At 40.9% G+C, this 15,646-nt stretch overlaps 1 protein-coding gene across 1 annotated transcript in view; it reads right to left on the minus strand.

Annotated features, from left to right (window-relative positions):
• Positions 1-15,646, minus strand: part of Scamp1 (secretory carrier membrane protein 1) — an 82,008-nt gene that overhangs the window by 43,984 nt on the left and 22,378 nt on the right. The window contains exon 2 of the mRNA XM_085676849.2: positions 2,658-2,735. Within this exon, the coding sequence (XP_085532975.1) occupies positions 2,658-2,735 (78 nt within the window). The remainder of the gene's footprint in view (positions 1-2,657; positions 2,736-15,646) is intronic.

Raw genomic sequence — 15,646 nt, forward strand, 5'->3', positions numbered from 1 at the left:
CAGTGTTCCCAAAGGCTGAACCAGCTTCCTAGCCCTGGGAAACCTACTTTTAATAAAAGAATGTGAAGTGTTTAAATCTTAGCAAGGTTATACATTCAGCCACCCTACTGTAGAATCTGCCTGCTTGACCTCAAGTAACTCATCATTCCTTATGCAATAATATAGAAGGTTCCATTCCACAAATACCTTCCTAAAACAAATGTGAAAACAACCAGTCAACTAAAACAAATGTTTGGACTCAAGTCAGACACATCTTTTAATTTAATTAATCAAGAGTATTTAAATTGTCACAGAATCACTTTTAAAAAATTGTAATTTTAGGGTGCTGGGGAGAACGCAAAGGCTAAGGGCATTTGCTGCTCTTGCAAAGGGCCTTGGTTTGGTTTCTAGCACCCATAGAGCAGCCTGCAACTAATACACTCCGGTTCCAGGGGATCCAACACCCTCTTCTGCCCTCCACTGGCACCACGAGAACATGGTATAAGACATGCACACAGGCAAAACACCCATACACATAAAACAGATCTAAAACATAAAAATAAAAACGCTGCACAAGCTGCACCAAGTTCTTTGATAACAATCCTGTTCCTGGTTCTGAAGTAGTGCATCTGCTCAGAAAATCTGGAATTGCTAAATTTTAAACAGATTCTCATTAAAGTCTACCTCCCTAAAGACACCTCTTTCAAATAGCCTTTCTGGAACTATAAAGTCTCAATATCTAGGGTCATAATTTACAATTTTATGTTTCATTTGTCCTACATATATCTTCTTTGCAAGTATGTGGAATTAAAAAAAAAAATAAACCCACTTAGGTGACGAATTTTCCAAGGCCAGGACTTCTGCTCCCTAGTCATCTGTCTCTAACAGATGCGTTAGACAAGGTGTGTGTTGGGTAGTTTTATGCCAACTTGACAAAAGTTAAAGTCATCTGAGAGGAGGGACCTTAACTGAGAAAATGCCTTCATAAGATCAGGCTGCAGACGAGCCTGTAGGAAACTTTCCTAATTAGTGGTTCTTGTGAGCGGAGCCATCCCTGGGCTGGTGGTCCTGAGTTCTATAAGAAAGCAGACTGAGCAAGCCATGGGGAAGCAAGCCAGTGAGTAGCACTTCTCTGTGGCCTCTGCATCAGCTCCTGCCTCCGAGTTCCTGTCCTATTTGAGTTCCTGTCCTGACTTCCCTCAATGATGGAATACAACATGGACCTGTAAGCCAAATAAAACCTTTCCTCTTAACTTGCTTTTTGGTCAAAGTGTTTCATAGCAGCAACAGTAACCCTGACTAAGCCAGAGTAAAAGGCAAAAGCTTTACAAAAAACGAAACAAAACAAAACAAAAACAGATGAGTTACTGCTACTTCCAAACCAGAAGTCTTGTATCTCAGATACTTTCCTAAAAAAAGAAGAAGAAACTTAAAATACCTATTTGGAATGTCACTGTGAGAGTTTGATAAGATAAAGCAGATAGCAAATTCCACTCATTTTTTAGGATCTACAGGCCTAGAACTGGCAACAAGGACCAAATACATTTTTCTTTTTCATCACAAACCAACAAAATAGACTCTGAAGAAACTCCTGGGCAAAACCAACATCATCTTTCAGAATAATTCTCTACACTCTGAGAAGTGTCCACCAGGAAGGAGTGGTCACCAGGTAAAGATCAGTATGGGCTGGTGAAAATCATATGCACACTGAGGTATCTGTGGGTGACTAACACTTTCAGAGTCACAGCTGTCTACAAGGGACCTGCTGAGTAAAGTGTGCACGATACTAACACAAATTCAGAAGATAGCATTATTTGCTGAAGAGAGCTACTTCAATAGTTTTAAAATCTGGGTAAAATATAATTATCAAAAAGACTTTAATAAAAAGACCTAAATGCAACTGGTTACGATCTTAACAGACGGCACAATGTAGTCCTTTCTACCCTCTTAATGTGCATGGAGAGCAGCAGAACACCGTCAGGGGAGTTCTTCTCGTACCCCTAAGCCACACGAAATTTTGAGAGGAAGAATATTCTTTCCTAGAGCAAGCAGATTTCTAGAAGGAAACCACTACAGCAGAAGTCGAGTCCTGCTAAAACACTGTGATTCAAATGACAAGCACACAATTGAGTTCCAGACACAACCCCATCACAAGAAAGTCTCCCCCAGGGCTGGAGATGGTTCAGTGGTTAAGAGCACTGACTGCTCTTCCAGAGGTCCTGGGTTCAACTCCCAGCACCCACATGGCAGCTCACAACTATCTGTAACTCCAGTTTCATGGGGCCTAAAAGTTCCCATTGCAAAATATAAATACATATAAAATTTTTAAAAAGTAAGAAAGAACACACCTCCCCACATTACTACAAAGACAACACAGCATCACTAAGCACATTCCCACTTCCCAGTGTTCCAAGCACTGTACAGAAGCTCACACAGTACGGGTTAGCACTTCACTGACTTGTGGAACTTATCTAGGACCATCATGGTAATTTTTAGTTACCAACAAAGCCTTTCTCATAAAAGAAAAATAGTCCTAACTTGTTGAATTCTAAAGAACACATGCATTCACACAGATTGTTTGATACCCCGTGAGCTGGAAAGAAACATAATTAAAATATAATCCCCTATTTAATTTTCACTTAAACATTTAAAAAAAGTGCAAGGTAAAATAATCTTACTGTTCTAGAATCTGAGAAGGGATTGTATTCATCAAGTCCTGGTGGCACATTTCTTGTCACCTGTGTAACGGATGGGTCCTAGAAGAAAATTTGGAGAAAAGAAAATATGAGTTATATATTAAGACACAATTTTGATATTTAAATACAATTTGCTTTATCTGAACCTTTGGTCACTCAGCAAAACAGAGCAAAGTACTGTCAAATATATTCAACATTTCAACAAAGGTAATATTTAAACCCACAGCCTTCACACCCTCAAAGAAAACAAATAAAACTTGAGTTAGACGCATGACAGCTGCCAGTCTGTCCCGCCTACTGCTATGTGGCCCTGATTGCCTAACTCGCTTAGATTAAACCCACCGTCTTTAAGACTCACAAAGTGCATACCTCTTATCCCTTTATGACACAGGGTCTCACTCAACAGTCCAGGCTGGCTTTGAACTCTTAGTAGTCCTACTGACTCAGCCTCCTGAGTGCTGGCCATTACATTCATAAGCCACTATACCTGGCTTAATGATCTCCTTTTTATTTCTGTAATGTTTTATTATTTTATTATTTATAATTTCATACATGAGTAACTTATCACTTCCACCCCCTTCTTCCAAATAATCCCCAATACATGGTCTCTTCTTTACTGTTGTCACACATGTCTGTGTACATCTATATGCCTGTGTATATAGTAACACACACAGAAGTTGTAGGTATGTATAGAGAGATATATGACACATACGTATATATAACCTACTGAGTCTATGTGCTCGTGTGGATGTGTAGCCAAGGCTGGCCCCTGAGGTCAGACAAACTGTGGGAACTCACCCCTGAAGGAAACCGATTCTCCCTTGCAGCAGTCACTGCCCACCTAGAGCTTTTTTCTAGGAGTGGGATTTTAGAACAGCACCTTCAACAGTTTTCCCAATTTCAGATTTGAATACATTATAAATCAATGTCTTATACAGCCAACATCTAGGGCACTGGAGAGTGTGCCTTCTTACTTTACTGTTGGCAGAGACTGCTCGTTCATTCCCAGGCACCCAGACCCGAAATAATCACATAGAAACTGTATTAATTAAAATACTGCTTGGCCAATCACTTGGGTGTATTGCTATCTAGCTCTTATATCTTAAATTAACCCATTTCTATTATTTTATATTTTACCATGAGGCTCGTGGTTTACTGGCGTGCGGATGTCCTTCTCCTCTGACGGCTACAAGGTGTATCCTTGACTCCACCGAATCTCTCCTCTACCTGCCTGGAATTCCTGCCTTGCCCTATTCTGAGCTACAACAGACCCAAAGCAGCTTCTTTATTAACCAATGGTATTCACAGCATACAGAGGGGAATCCCACATCACTTTACTCTACACCAGTACTGCTATTACTTGTCTGTATGTAGTTTATTTTTCTACATGGTCCTAGACCTCTTTCCCCTTTCCAAATATACTAGCACACTATCCTGGCCTTTCAAATATCTGAATATTAGGTTTTCCTATAACAATTACTAAATCACAAAATTCTATTTTACTTTCTTCAATTAAGAATGTCAAACACAAATTTAATAAACATGCCAAATAAAATCAACTACATATTTCATGAGAAATACAGTTCACGAACTGAAAACTGTTTCCACTTTCACCCGACAGTGTATGTAACAATCAAATGAAACACACTACACCCCAAACCCTGACTAATTCAGCAGTGGGGTAGGGCCTGAAAAATCTGTGCTTTGTTTGTTTGTTTTGTTTCAAGACAGGATTTCTCTGTATAACCCTGCCTATCCTGGAACTTACAGATCAGGCTGGTCTTGAACTCAGAGATCGACCTGCCTCTGCCTCCTGAGTGCTGGGAATACAGGTGTGTGCTCAGCAGTTAAGTGCATAAAATGCTCTTCTAGAGAACTTGGGTTCTATTCCCAGAATGCACAAGGCAGCTCACAACTGTTGTGGAAATTTCTTTCTGCCAATAGTTTTTTGGGAATCAGCCTCAGGGCATGGCTTGTGTGTGCGGATGTGTTATCTTATAAGAGAGAAGAAAGGCATTTAAATATTTTTTAACAATCCAGGATTCTGTTGATGTAAGACTGATTGCTCCTGGCAGCACAGATCTATTCCTGAGAGAATGTTAGGGACTGAAGATACTCCACTTAAGAGCTTGTTTTCTTCTTGGCAAAACTGGTCTTGGGCAAAGAACTGCCCTTGCTTCAACTGCTGACAGCATGCATGCTGTCCAAACTGAACAAGCAGGATACAATCAAATGGGACTGCTGAACCTTGCCAAGACAGGGTAAGTTGGTCTTTTGAATCTTCCTGCTTCTGAATATGGTCTATCAGATATTCTAAGCCTTAGCCAAAGTTGGTTGCCCCAATGTTACTGTGAGACTTTGGGTGACTATCCAGGTAGTTGGCTGTTTCTGTCATTACTTGCACCTTTTGGAAGTTGCTTGCTTGCACTTCCTGCTTAATTACCTTCTCAGATCTTTGATGGAGTTGAAGACTAGACAGTTACAGCTACTATCTTCTCATATCTTAGCTATGCCACTTTAGGTACAAGACTTAGACTCCTCAGGATAGGAAAGCTATTGGAATAATCTCTCTTAGTTGCCTATTACCTATAGCCTGGGCATTTAGTATGTGTTTGTGTTTCTTGCTTGATGTTGCTCTTATCGGTTGTAGTTCTATTCTGATGTACGTCATTACCTTTTCTTTCTCCTGGACAATACTTGATATTTGTTCTTATTATTTATAGTTTTGTATTAGGTTTAAAACCTTCTTATTTAGACAAAGGGAGAAATGCTGCAGGAATTCCTTTCCACCAATTGGGTGTGACTTCTGTGTGCGGACATGGTCTTATAAGGGAGAAGAAAGGTCTCTCTTGCTCTCTCTTGTATGGTAGTCGAGACGGTTGCTTCCTGTGCCCCCAGGGCAGAGGACCATGGTGGCTCTCTACCTTATTGTTATTCATGAGTGTTCCCCAGTAAATAATTGATATCCCTTTATCTTGGGCTCTTGTGGACTCCTCACGCTTACACACAACTATCTGTAACCAGTTCCAGGGGTTCCACACCATCACATAGACATACACAGGCAAAACACCAGCACATATAAAATAAAAATAATTTTTTTAAAAAAAGAGGGAAGAAAAAGGAAATCTGTGATTCTATCATGGCCTTATGTGATACAGCTTGTATGGAGATCTATTGTTTCTTCAAGTACAACTCTAGCACATTTTCCTTGAACACAAACTCAGAAATTCGAGCTACCCTCTCCACACCCACCACACCACCACCCACAAAGTCAGCACCCTCCGGGTCCTTCCACAGTACTCCTCTTCCCCCAAGGGTCAGTCTAGTGCTGTCCTCTTCTTTGAGAGGCAGTCCAAGTATCGCCTCACCTAACTGCCTTCCTTCTACCAGGCACTTCATCCCAAGCCTTGCGCTCCCACAGCCCCTGTTATCTACCATTATTAGCACTGATTCTACTGACCAGTGATGGTTTTAATGCAGGTCTTTTCCCCAAATACGATTGGTGCGGGAGAATTGTCTGTATTCTGTCAATCATGTTTTAAATAAATGCTGATTGGCCATGCAGGAGGTGTAGGCGGGAAAACCAGACAGGAAGTGGAAATGATGCAAGGAGAGCAGGAGAATTCTGGGGAGGAGGAAGTTGATTCTTCCCACTCCTGCCCAGACCACCGAAGCAGCAGGATGTGAGCTACCCCACTGAAAAAGGTACTGAGCCACATGGCTAACATAGATCAAAAAAATGGGTTAATCAAGATATAAGAGTTAGCTAATAAGTAGCCTGACCTAATGGGCCAATCAGCTTTATAATTTATAGAGATCTCTTGTGTGATTTTTTTTCTCTGGGACTAAACAGCTGGGGGGTCAGGCAGGACAAAAAATCCCCAACAAGCAGGCCCGGCCCCCTCATGTTACAGAATGGCGCCCAACGTGGGGCAACTACATCCACAAAAAGCCTAAAAAAGCTTAAAAAAGACTAAAATAAAACATTTCGGTTTTCAGCCATGGCAGAAAAAAAGCTACACTGTTTAAAATGCTGGCTTTCTGGGCCATCCTGCCAGGGAAAACTCTGACTCTTTCAAGCAGACAGTCCCAACTATAAAAACACTGTTACAGCTTGCTTCCTGGCAAGGACCTTAAAATGCCTTAAAAGCTTTTAAATGTTGTTTTCTCCATATTCCTTAGCAAATTAAAGACCCATGTGGCAAAAAAAGAGAGATATACAGTAAGGAGAGATTCAAAGAGTAAAAAAACCTCTAAATGGTTTACAATGTGTTAAAAATATATTCAGGCTTTAAAAAAAGGGTTAAAGCCTTAAAGTAAGAAAGAAAAAAAAAAACAAATAGCCTGGGAGGCAGAGACAGACGGATCTCTGGGAGTTCAAAGATAGCCTGGTTTACAGAGGAAATTCCAGAACAAAGATATACAGAGAACCTATCTCAAAAAGCCAAAAGTTAAAAATAAAAATAAAAATAATAGAGGTTAAAATAAAGCCACGTAAAGATAAAAAAATACACAGAGAATCGTGATACTGTATGCTATTGTGCTCTCTTTAACTTGTTTAAATGCTGAGGAAGGAGCAACAGCTGCTAAAAGATATTTGCTTATAAATACTAAAAAATTAATCCAAGATAGATATTTTAAAAATACCTTGGCTTCAAAATTGAAGTCAAAAGGTATGTTACTTTGGAGAAGAGATTTTGTTTTTGTTTCCACAGAAAATGAGAGGCTCTGGATTTATTCAGAGTTAAGAAAAATCATCTTTGACCAAAGGAGACCACCTGAGCAATCTCCGGTAGGAATAGATGGCCCAGATGTCCAAGTTCTTCATCCAGAACAGGTTCAAGACTGCTGCCTAAGATGATCAAGACTCACAGGATACTTCAGTCAGGACTTGATCATAACTCTAAATTTTTCTTTAGGTCCCCATAAGATTATCAGCGCCCCCAACTAGCAGAAAGTAGCCTGGAATACTAAGCCCACATTCCCAAAAAATGGACTATGGATATTTTCCTTTGTTTATTTCTTTTAAAAAAAAAAGAGGGGGAAGTGGTGTGGGAGAATTGTCTGTATTCTGTCAATCATGTTTTAAATAAATGCTGATTGGCCACGCAGGAGGTGTAGGTGGGAAAACCAGACAGGAAGTGGAAATGATGCAAGGAGAGCAGGAGAATTCTGAGGAGGAGGAAGTTGATTCTTCCCACTCCTGCCCAGACCACCGAAGCAGCAGGATGTGAGCTACCCCACTGAAAAAGGTACTGAGCCACATGGCTAACATAAATCAAAAAAATGGGTTATAAGAAAAAATCAAGATATAAGAGTTAGCTAATAAGTAGCCTGACCTAATGGGCCAATCAGCTTTATAATTTATAGAGATCTCTTATATGATTTTTTTCTCTGGGACTAAACAGCTGGGGGGTCGGGCAGGACAAAAAATCCCCAACAAACAGGCCTGGCCCCCTCATGCTATATACGATGATGGCCTATATTAATTAAGAATTAATTATTTATTTATTAATTAATTAATATATTAATTGACGGGCCTGGTGGACCTGCCTTTGATCCCAACCTCAGAAGCCAAAGGCCGGCAGATCTCTATGTGCTATTGGTTGTGTTTTCACTCTTTACTCTTTGGGGAGCTTGCCATCCAGCTCCCACATAAATAGACATGGAGACTTATTATTACTTATGAATGCCTGGCCTTAGCTTGGCTTATTTCTAGCCATCTTTGTTTACTCATGCGAACAACAGATGAACAAAGAGACATAGAAATGAGTCAGTCATGGTTAACAAGGAAACCAGCAAGCCCCTAGGACTGACTAACAAGGTGGAACAGAGATCCAGGAACCATCAACAAAACCACAAAAAGCAGCAAATCCCTCTCGATGATAACCTCAAATGGAAACCTTAATTTACGCAGAGGAAGCCTGACTTGGTTTAATCAGATGGAAGCTGGTGAGATGGCTCAGTGGATAAAGGCAGCCTGCAGTCTGTGTTTGATTGATCCCTGGAAATCACAGGGGGAGGAGATGAGGACAAATGTTACACAAAGTTATCCCTTTGACCTCCACATGCACAGCATGGCCTGTACACACACACACACAAATAATAAATAAAATTTATAAAACAAGATTCAATTATCATAATCTTAGTTAGAAAAATAAGACAAAACAAATAGAAGAACTCAAAGAATCCCTATCTGTAGACGACACCATTTTCTACCTAAAAGAGCCTTGGGGCTGCACAGAAAAGTTCTTAGACCTGATAAACACTGTCAGCAATACAATATAAAAAGAATAAATAGCTTTCCTACTACCAGAAACAAACTTGCTAAGCAAATAATTTTAATAAAAATCTCATTCACAATGGCTTCAAAAACATAAATTACCTAGGAATAAACCTCCCCTATGAGGTGAAAGGTCTCCATAGTGAAAACCTGAAAAAACTGAAGAGTGAAACTGAAGAGGACTGGGCAGTTTGACAGACTTCCCAGCCTACAGACCACAATCCCAGAGAACTCAGACAACAATACGGATACTAAGAGAGACTTAGATAGATCTAATCTACATGGGAAGTAGAAAGTAGTAAAAGACAAGATCTCCTGAGTAAATTGGGAGCATGGGGACCTTGAGTGAGGATTGAAGGGGGGAGCAGAGAGGCAGGGAGGGGAGCAGAGAAAAAATGTAGAGCTCAATAAATATCAATAAAATAAAGAAAAAAATTACATATACGTATTGTATATGCACATGTACAGCTCACAAAACTAGAAGGGGACCAGGAGACGGAGAAGAGAACTCATGGAATGGGCAAGAGGGAAAGAGAGAACAGAGTACATGTGGCATGAAAGCAAAGCAGCATTCAGGAAATGGAGAAGGAACCACAGAGGGTGTGGGGGAAGGCAAACAAGAACACAGCAAATTGATGTGCGTGTATGAAAATTCCATAATAGTGCATTGCTTTATAAACTAACAAGAAGTACTTCCAAAAAGTAAAGAGAAAAAACTGCAGGCCTTCTGGGTTTGTTGCATTTAATCAGACATGCCCGGTGATCCTTCTTTAAGTCGTGTTAACTCCTAAACAGAAACACTCAGAGGAATTCTTCATATTAATAATTGAAACCACTTCCTCCAAAGAGTAAGATTAGGAAGGTTGTTCACAAATGTAGATGAAAAGGTATTCCATGCCATTCACAAGAGAAAACCAATGAAAAGTGTTCTGATGCAATCATCACCTCCCTCCCGCCTCCTAGCCAGGAACACCCTGCGAGTCTAGCACAGTCTCAGCAAGCTACAAAGGAAGCAGGATTCTCAGACACGGTTCATAAGAATAGAAATTGTAACATCTACATTTATCCTGTGAGCTACAGTTTCACTTCTAGTAATCCAGTCCCAGAGTACACTGGCTAAATATTAGTCATAATAGCAAAAGACTAGACGGAGGCTTCTTCCATCTGTCAATAGGCAAAGGCCCATATACATGATGAAATATGGACAGTTGCATCATATGCAGCTTCAAATGGTATAAAGGGATAAAGGAACTGCTATAACGTGAGTGAAAGAAGGAACAGTATAAGCAAAATGTTGACTTTGAGAAAGGAAATAAAAATGAATATGTGCAGAAGGAAGTTTCTGTCCTGCCCGGTCCCACAGTTGTTCAGTCCCAAAGAAACACAGAGTCTTATTAATTATAAACTGTTTGGCCTATTAGTTCAGTCTTATTATTAACTAGCTCTTACAACTTAAATTAACCCATAATTATAGTCTAAGTTTAGCCACATGGCTTGGTACTTTTTCTCAGCAAGGTATTCTCATTTTGCTTCCTCTGTGTCTAGGTGGTGACTGACTCTCTGCCTCTCCTCTTCTCACAATTCTCTGAGTCTGGTCACCCTGCTTATATTTATACTTCTTCTCTGGCTACTGGCCAATCAGCATTTTATTAAACTAATATGAGTAACAAATCTTTATAGTGTACATGAGTATTATCCCATAGTAAGTATGTATATTTTTTAAAGAAATAATAACCCAAAAACTAGTATCAGAGATCCCCTAACGAAGGAGGAAGGGACCCTAGAATCCCAGGCTCAGAAGTCGAGTTCACTGTACACACTTCCTTTATAGCATTTATTTTGGAGTCATTATTAGATAACAAAATCAGTTGAAAAGCGAAAGGACAAAGGCAGAATGTACCTAAGAAAGGGGAATATTCTTTGATTGGGAGCAGGGTCTTAGTGTGTAGCCCTGGGTAGTCTACAGTTCACTAAATGGATTAGCATGGCTCTGCCTCCTAAGGGCTGGGATTAAAGACATGCACCACTGCACTTGGTTTGGTTATTCTCACCCATGATTTTAACCATCAGTGCTTCTCTGGATGCCATCAGAGTATAATGGCTTCCAACTCTGAGTTTTCAAATGTATACACCCAGTAATTTCAACTACTCCAAAATTCACCTTAAATTCTTAAAAATAACAATCAAGCATATAAATAAATGTATAACTTATATCAATGAGATTCAGATTAAAAAAATCCAGTTTTCTACTTTCAGTTACTGGAACCAAAATGAACATGTTCCCTTCTACAGTAATCCAGGTCAACGTTAACTGGCAATTTGACAGAACTGTCAAGCAAACTCCCCCCAGTCTCTTGAACCTTTCCTGGTGTAGTGCTAAAGACAAAGCAGTAGCATGAGCGTCTAGGCAGGATACAGCAGAAAGAAGAAGGGAGACTAAATTTTAAAAGGATAAAGAACTCACAGCTCGCCGGACAGTGGTGGCACACACCTTTAATCCCAGCACTCAGGAGGCAGAGGCAGGTGGATCTCTGTGAATTTGAGGCCAGCCTGGTCTACAAGAGCTAGTCCCAGGACAGTCTTCAAAGTTACAGAGAAACCCTGTCTCAAAAAAAAAAAAAACAAAAAAAACAAACAAACAAAATCCACTTATGAGTGAGTACATACCATATTCCTCTTTTTGGGTCTGGGTTATCTCACTCAGTAAAGTGTTTTCTATTTCCATCCGTTTGCAAGCAAAATTCAAGATGTCATTATTTTTTACGGCTGAATAGAACTCTAAAGTATATATGTGCCACACTTTCTTTATCCATTCTTCTATTGAGGAGCACCTAGGTTGTTTCCAAGTTCTGGCTATTACAAATAGTGCTGTTATGAACATAGTTGAACAAATGCTTTTGTAGTATGATTGGGCATCTCTTGGGAATATTCCCAAGAGTGGAATTGCTGGATCCTGAGGTAGGCTGACTCTCAGTTTCCTGAGAAACCACCACACTGATTTCCAAAGTGGCTGCACAAGTTTGCATTCCCACCAACAATGGATGAGTGTTCCCCTTACTCCACATCCTCTCCAGCATAAGCTATCATTGGTGTTTTTGATTTTAGCCATTCTGACAGGTGTAAGATGGTATCTCAAAGTTGTTTTGATTTGCATTTCCCTGATCACTAAGGAGGTTGAGCCTGGCTTTCTCCCATAGACACACTGATGAATATCTTGCATATGACCATAGAACCTTCATCTGGCGAGGGATGGAGATAGAGACAGATACCCACATTGGAGCATTGGACTGAGCTCCCAAAGCCCAGATGAAGAGCAGAAGGAGGGAGAATATAAGAAAGGAAGGCAGGACCGCAAGGGGTTCGTCCACCCACGTAGACTGTTGAACTGATCTAATGGGAGCTCATCAAGGCCAGTCTGAACGAGCATGTGATCAAACCAGACTCTCTGAATGTGGCTGACAATGAGGGCGGACTGAGAAGCCAATGATAATGACACTGGATTTTAATTCTACTGCATGTACTGGCTTTTTGGGAGCCTGGTCTGTTTGGATGCACATGTTCCTAGGAGATGGAGGGGGGCCTTGGACTTCCCACAACACAGGGCACTCTGACTTCTCCTAGGACTGGAGAACAAGGGGGAGGGGAAGTGGAGGGAGTGGGAGGGAAATGGGAGGATGGGAGGAGGTGGAAATTTTAAATAAATTAATTAATTAAAAAAACATTGCAACTTTCCTCAGAGCAGGGGACATATGGAATATTTTACAGCAATAAAAAAAAAACACAAACAAACAAAAAAAGAACTCACAGCTCTGAAGTATCCATAATTCATGCTTCCAACTTGTTTCCAACTTGTTTGGAATATGGGTTTCATATTTCTTGGAATTTTATTTGTTTCTTTCTCAGACAAGGTTTAACTAAGTACTCATCCTAAGCTGCCCTCAAACTTAGGGCTGTGGTCCTCTTGCCCTCAGCTGCCTGAGTTCTGGGACTGATTACAGATATGTGCTACCAAGCCCAATGTTAAGTTTGTTTTAATAACTGTAAGTAGTATAGAGAGGCCCATGAAGCTGAAGCTTTACATAACAATGTTCTCCTAATGCTTGCTCCTATGACTCCCAACGCCCACACAGTCTGCTCAGGAACTGGATAAAGAGATGCAGATGCTGGGTGCAGCAGAGCATGCATTTAGTCCCAACACTCCAGAAGCAGATGTCTCTGAGTTCAAGGCCCACCTGGTCCACATAGCCAGTTCAGGTCAGCCATGGAAACACAGTGAACCCTGGATTTAAAAACAACTGTAGACTTCAGCACAATGTTTAGACGCCCCAATACTTAAGAAAAGAAAATGCTTCCTCTTCAACATAATGAAAATAAAACTGTTTCCACTGATGACTTAGTTCCATCTGTGTCACTGAATCTTAAGCTTCAGCAAACACAAGAACTACCTAGAAAGGTTATTAAGGTTATTAATAAAATCCAAATTAGTGAGCGCCACTCTGAATATCACCTGTTTATGATTCAGTCAGTCCTGGATGGAGACTGAGAATCAATTAAAAAGGAACTCTGTCTTCTTGACCAAAGGAAACACACACCAGCTTCCTATACTTCATTAACTTCCAGATAAGGATGTCTTCAGAACTCAACTAGCACTGCACACACACTACAAGCTTTCACTTAACTACTGAAGTAGAGCCAAGGTTATTCCACCAAATTTTTGTTAGTATTCATTTAAAAAACCAAGATACAATATGAAAACAAGAGATCCTGCCAGTTATAGAATCTAATTTCTATCTAATACAATTAGCTTTCCGCTGTCTTTATCTCAGTGTCTTTACTTTCAGGGTGGTGTACCTTCCTTATATTCTCAGTGCTCACCTGGGTGCTTAGTCCTTGGAGTTCCTCCCAATCTCCAAAGCTCTCACTTCCTTAAAAAAAGTCTCCTATGCCAGGCATTCATTTTGGGCAATTCTTAGTGTCCTGTATCACCTGGTAAACTATAGTCTGGCAGAGAACTTCGCCTCGGTTGGCAGGGTGGAGCTTGACCCAGCAGACAACCCACCTGGCTGACATAGCCATGCACTGCTTCTTGTCTCTGTAGGTCACCCCGTTCAGTCATAAACAGTCCAACATAAAAGTCATCATATGTCATGTACTGTGTGCCTCTAACATGGGACATGTCAATGTTTCAAAACTTAGGTACTGCACTCTAGCATGCCAGAGCATTAGAAAAGAACCAGACCTGGTCCTGACAATGCCTCGCTCTGAGCCCTTACTCAAGTCACCTAAGGAAATTTGATCATCACCAAGCCCTGCCGCAGCCCTGGCATGTCATGCTATGGACTGTGTCTCGATTGTTTGGAAAGCGAGCTGACTGCTCAGATTCCACTTGGAAGACAGGAGCGTGGAACAGAGCACTTCACAACTGAACTATACCTCAGGTTCTCACCAGTAAAAGGAACCAGACTGCTCCTATGCTATACATGCTAATACAATTCTTGCACATCAAAAGAGATCGGTCATAACCTTGGCTGCTACCATTATCAAAGGTAACAAAATAAAAGCTCTCCTCTTATTTACTGACAATTTAATACAATATATAGCATGTCTTAGGGAATTAGCCACAACCATCTTCTGAGGCAGCCAACCAGCAACGGTTCTTTCCGAGCCCTGGTGCTGTGCTGTCCCTATTGTCTTAGCTACACGAGAAAAAAATGCGTTCTCCTCCCTGCCAAATGAAACAATCTTTAGAACTGGAAGTGAGGGCACTTGACAGCTTCTACCGAAGAGGCTGTAGATTAGACAACTGCTCACCGATTCAACTAGATCGCATTTCTTAAGGAGACCAAATAGGAACCACAGACATTGTCATCAAGTAAGGAACAGCAAAGGTGATAGCAGTCAAAGGAAGAGATGCTGTTGTAATGACGTGACCACAGGGGCCAGGGAGACGGCTCCGTGGGTAAGAGAAATGGCTGCCTGTATGGAGACACATGCTGGCATGCAACACCTACATGGCAGCTCACAACCACAACTGTCTTTAACTCCAGTTCCAGAGGATCCAGTGCCCTTTTCTGTCCTCCCCAGGCACCAGACATACACAAAGGGCACTTACATACATGTAAATATTCATATACATAAAATAAAAATAAATATTCTAGGCAACCAAATACAACCATCTTTAGAAATGGATATGAAGGGAATTTTTGTTGTTTTTAATATTATAAGGCTGGAGAAATGGCACATACTGCTTTTCCAGAGAACTGGAACTCAGGTCCCAGGATGTATGTCGAGTGCTCACAACCATTTGCAACCCCAGCTCCAGGGAGTTCTAAAACCTAGCCCCCACCCCTGCACACACATGCACCTTCTCACACACAGGCACATGCAATTAAAAAGTAATACAAAGAAATCTTAAAGTGACCAGAAAAGGAACGGAGAGCAGCAGATAGGACCTCCGAGGGGAATTCCAACTACATAAACTTGCCAGAGAAAGAAAGGAAGGGGAGCAGCAGCCCACTGTTCCAATGCACAAGCACGGCACCTTCCTCAGTGTCATGTCCTTAGTTTCAAAGAAGGGCCTCAGAATGGAGGCAGGAGGTGGGGGCCCTAATGGATGAGCTTTTTAATGTGCAAGCCTGTTCACACTGTGTCTAGGGATTTGATTGATAAGCTGGAGAAAATTCTACCA

Source organism: Myodes glareolus, chromosome 15 (assembly GCF_982192425.1).
Source record: "Myodes glareolus chromosome 15, mMyoGla1.1, whole genome shotgun sequence".
NCBI lineage: Eukaryota > Metazoa > Chordata > Mammalia > Rodentia > Cricetidae > Myodes > Myodes glareolus.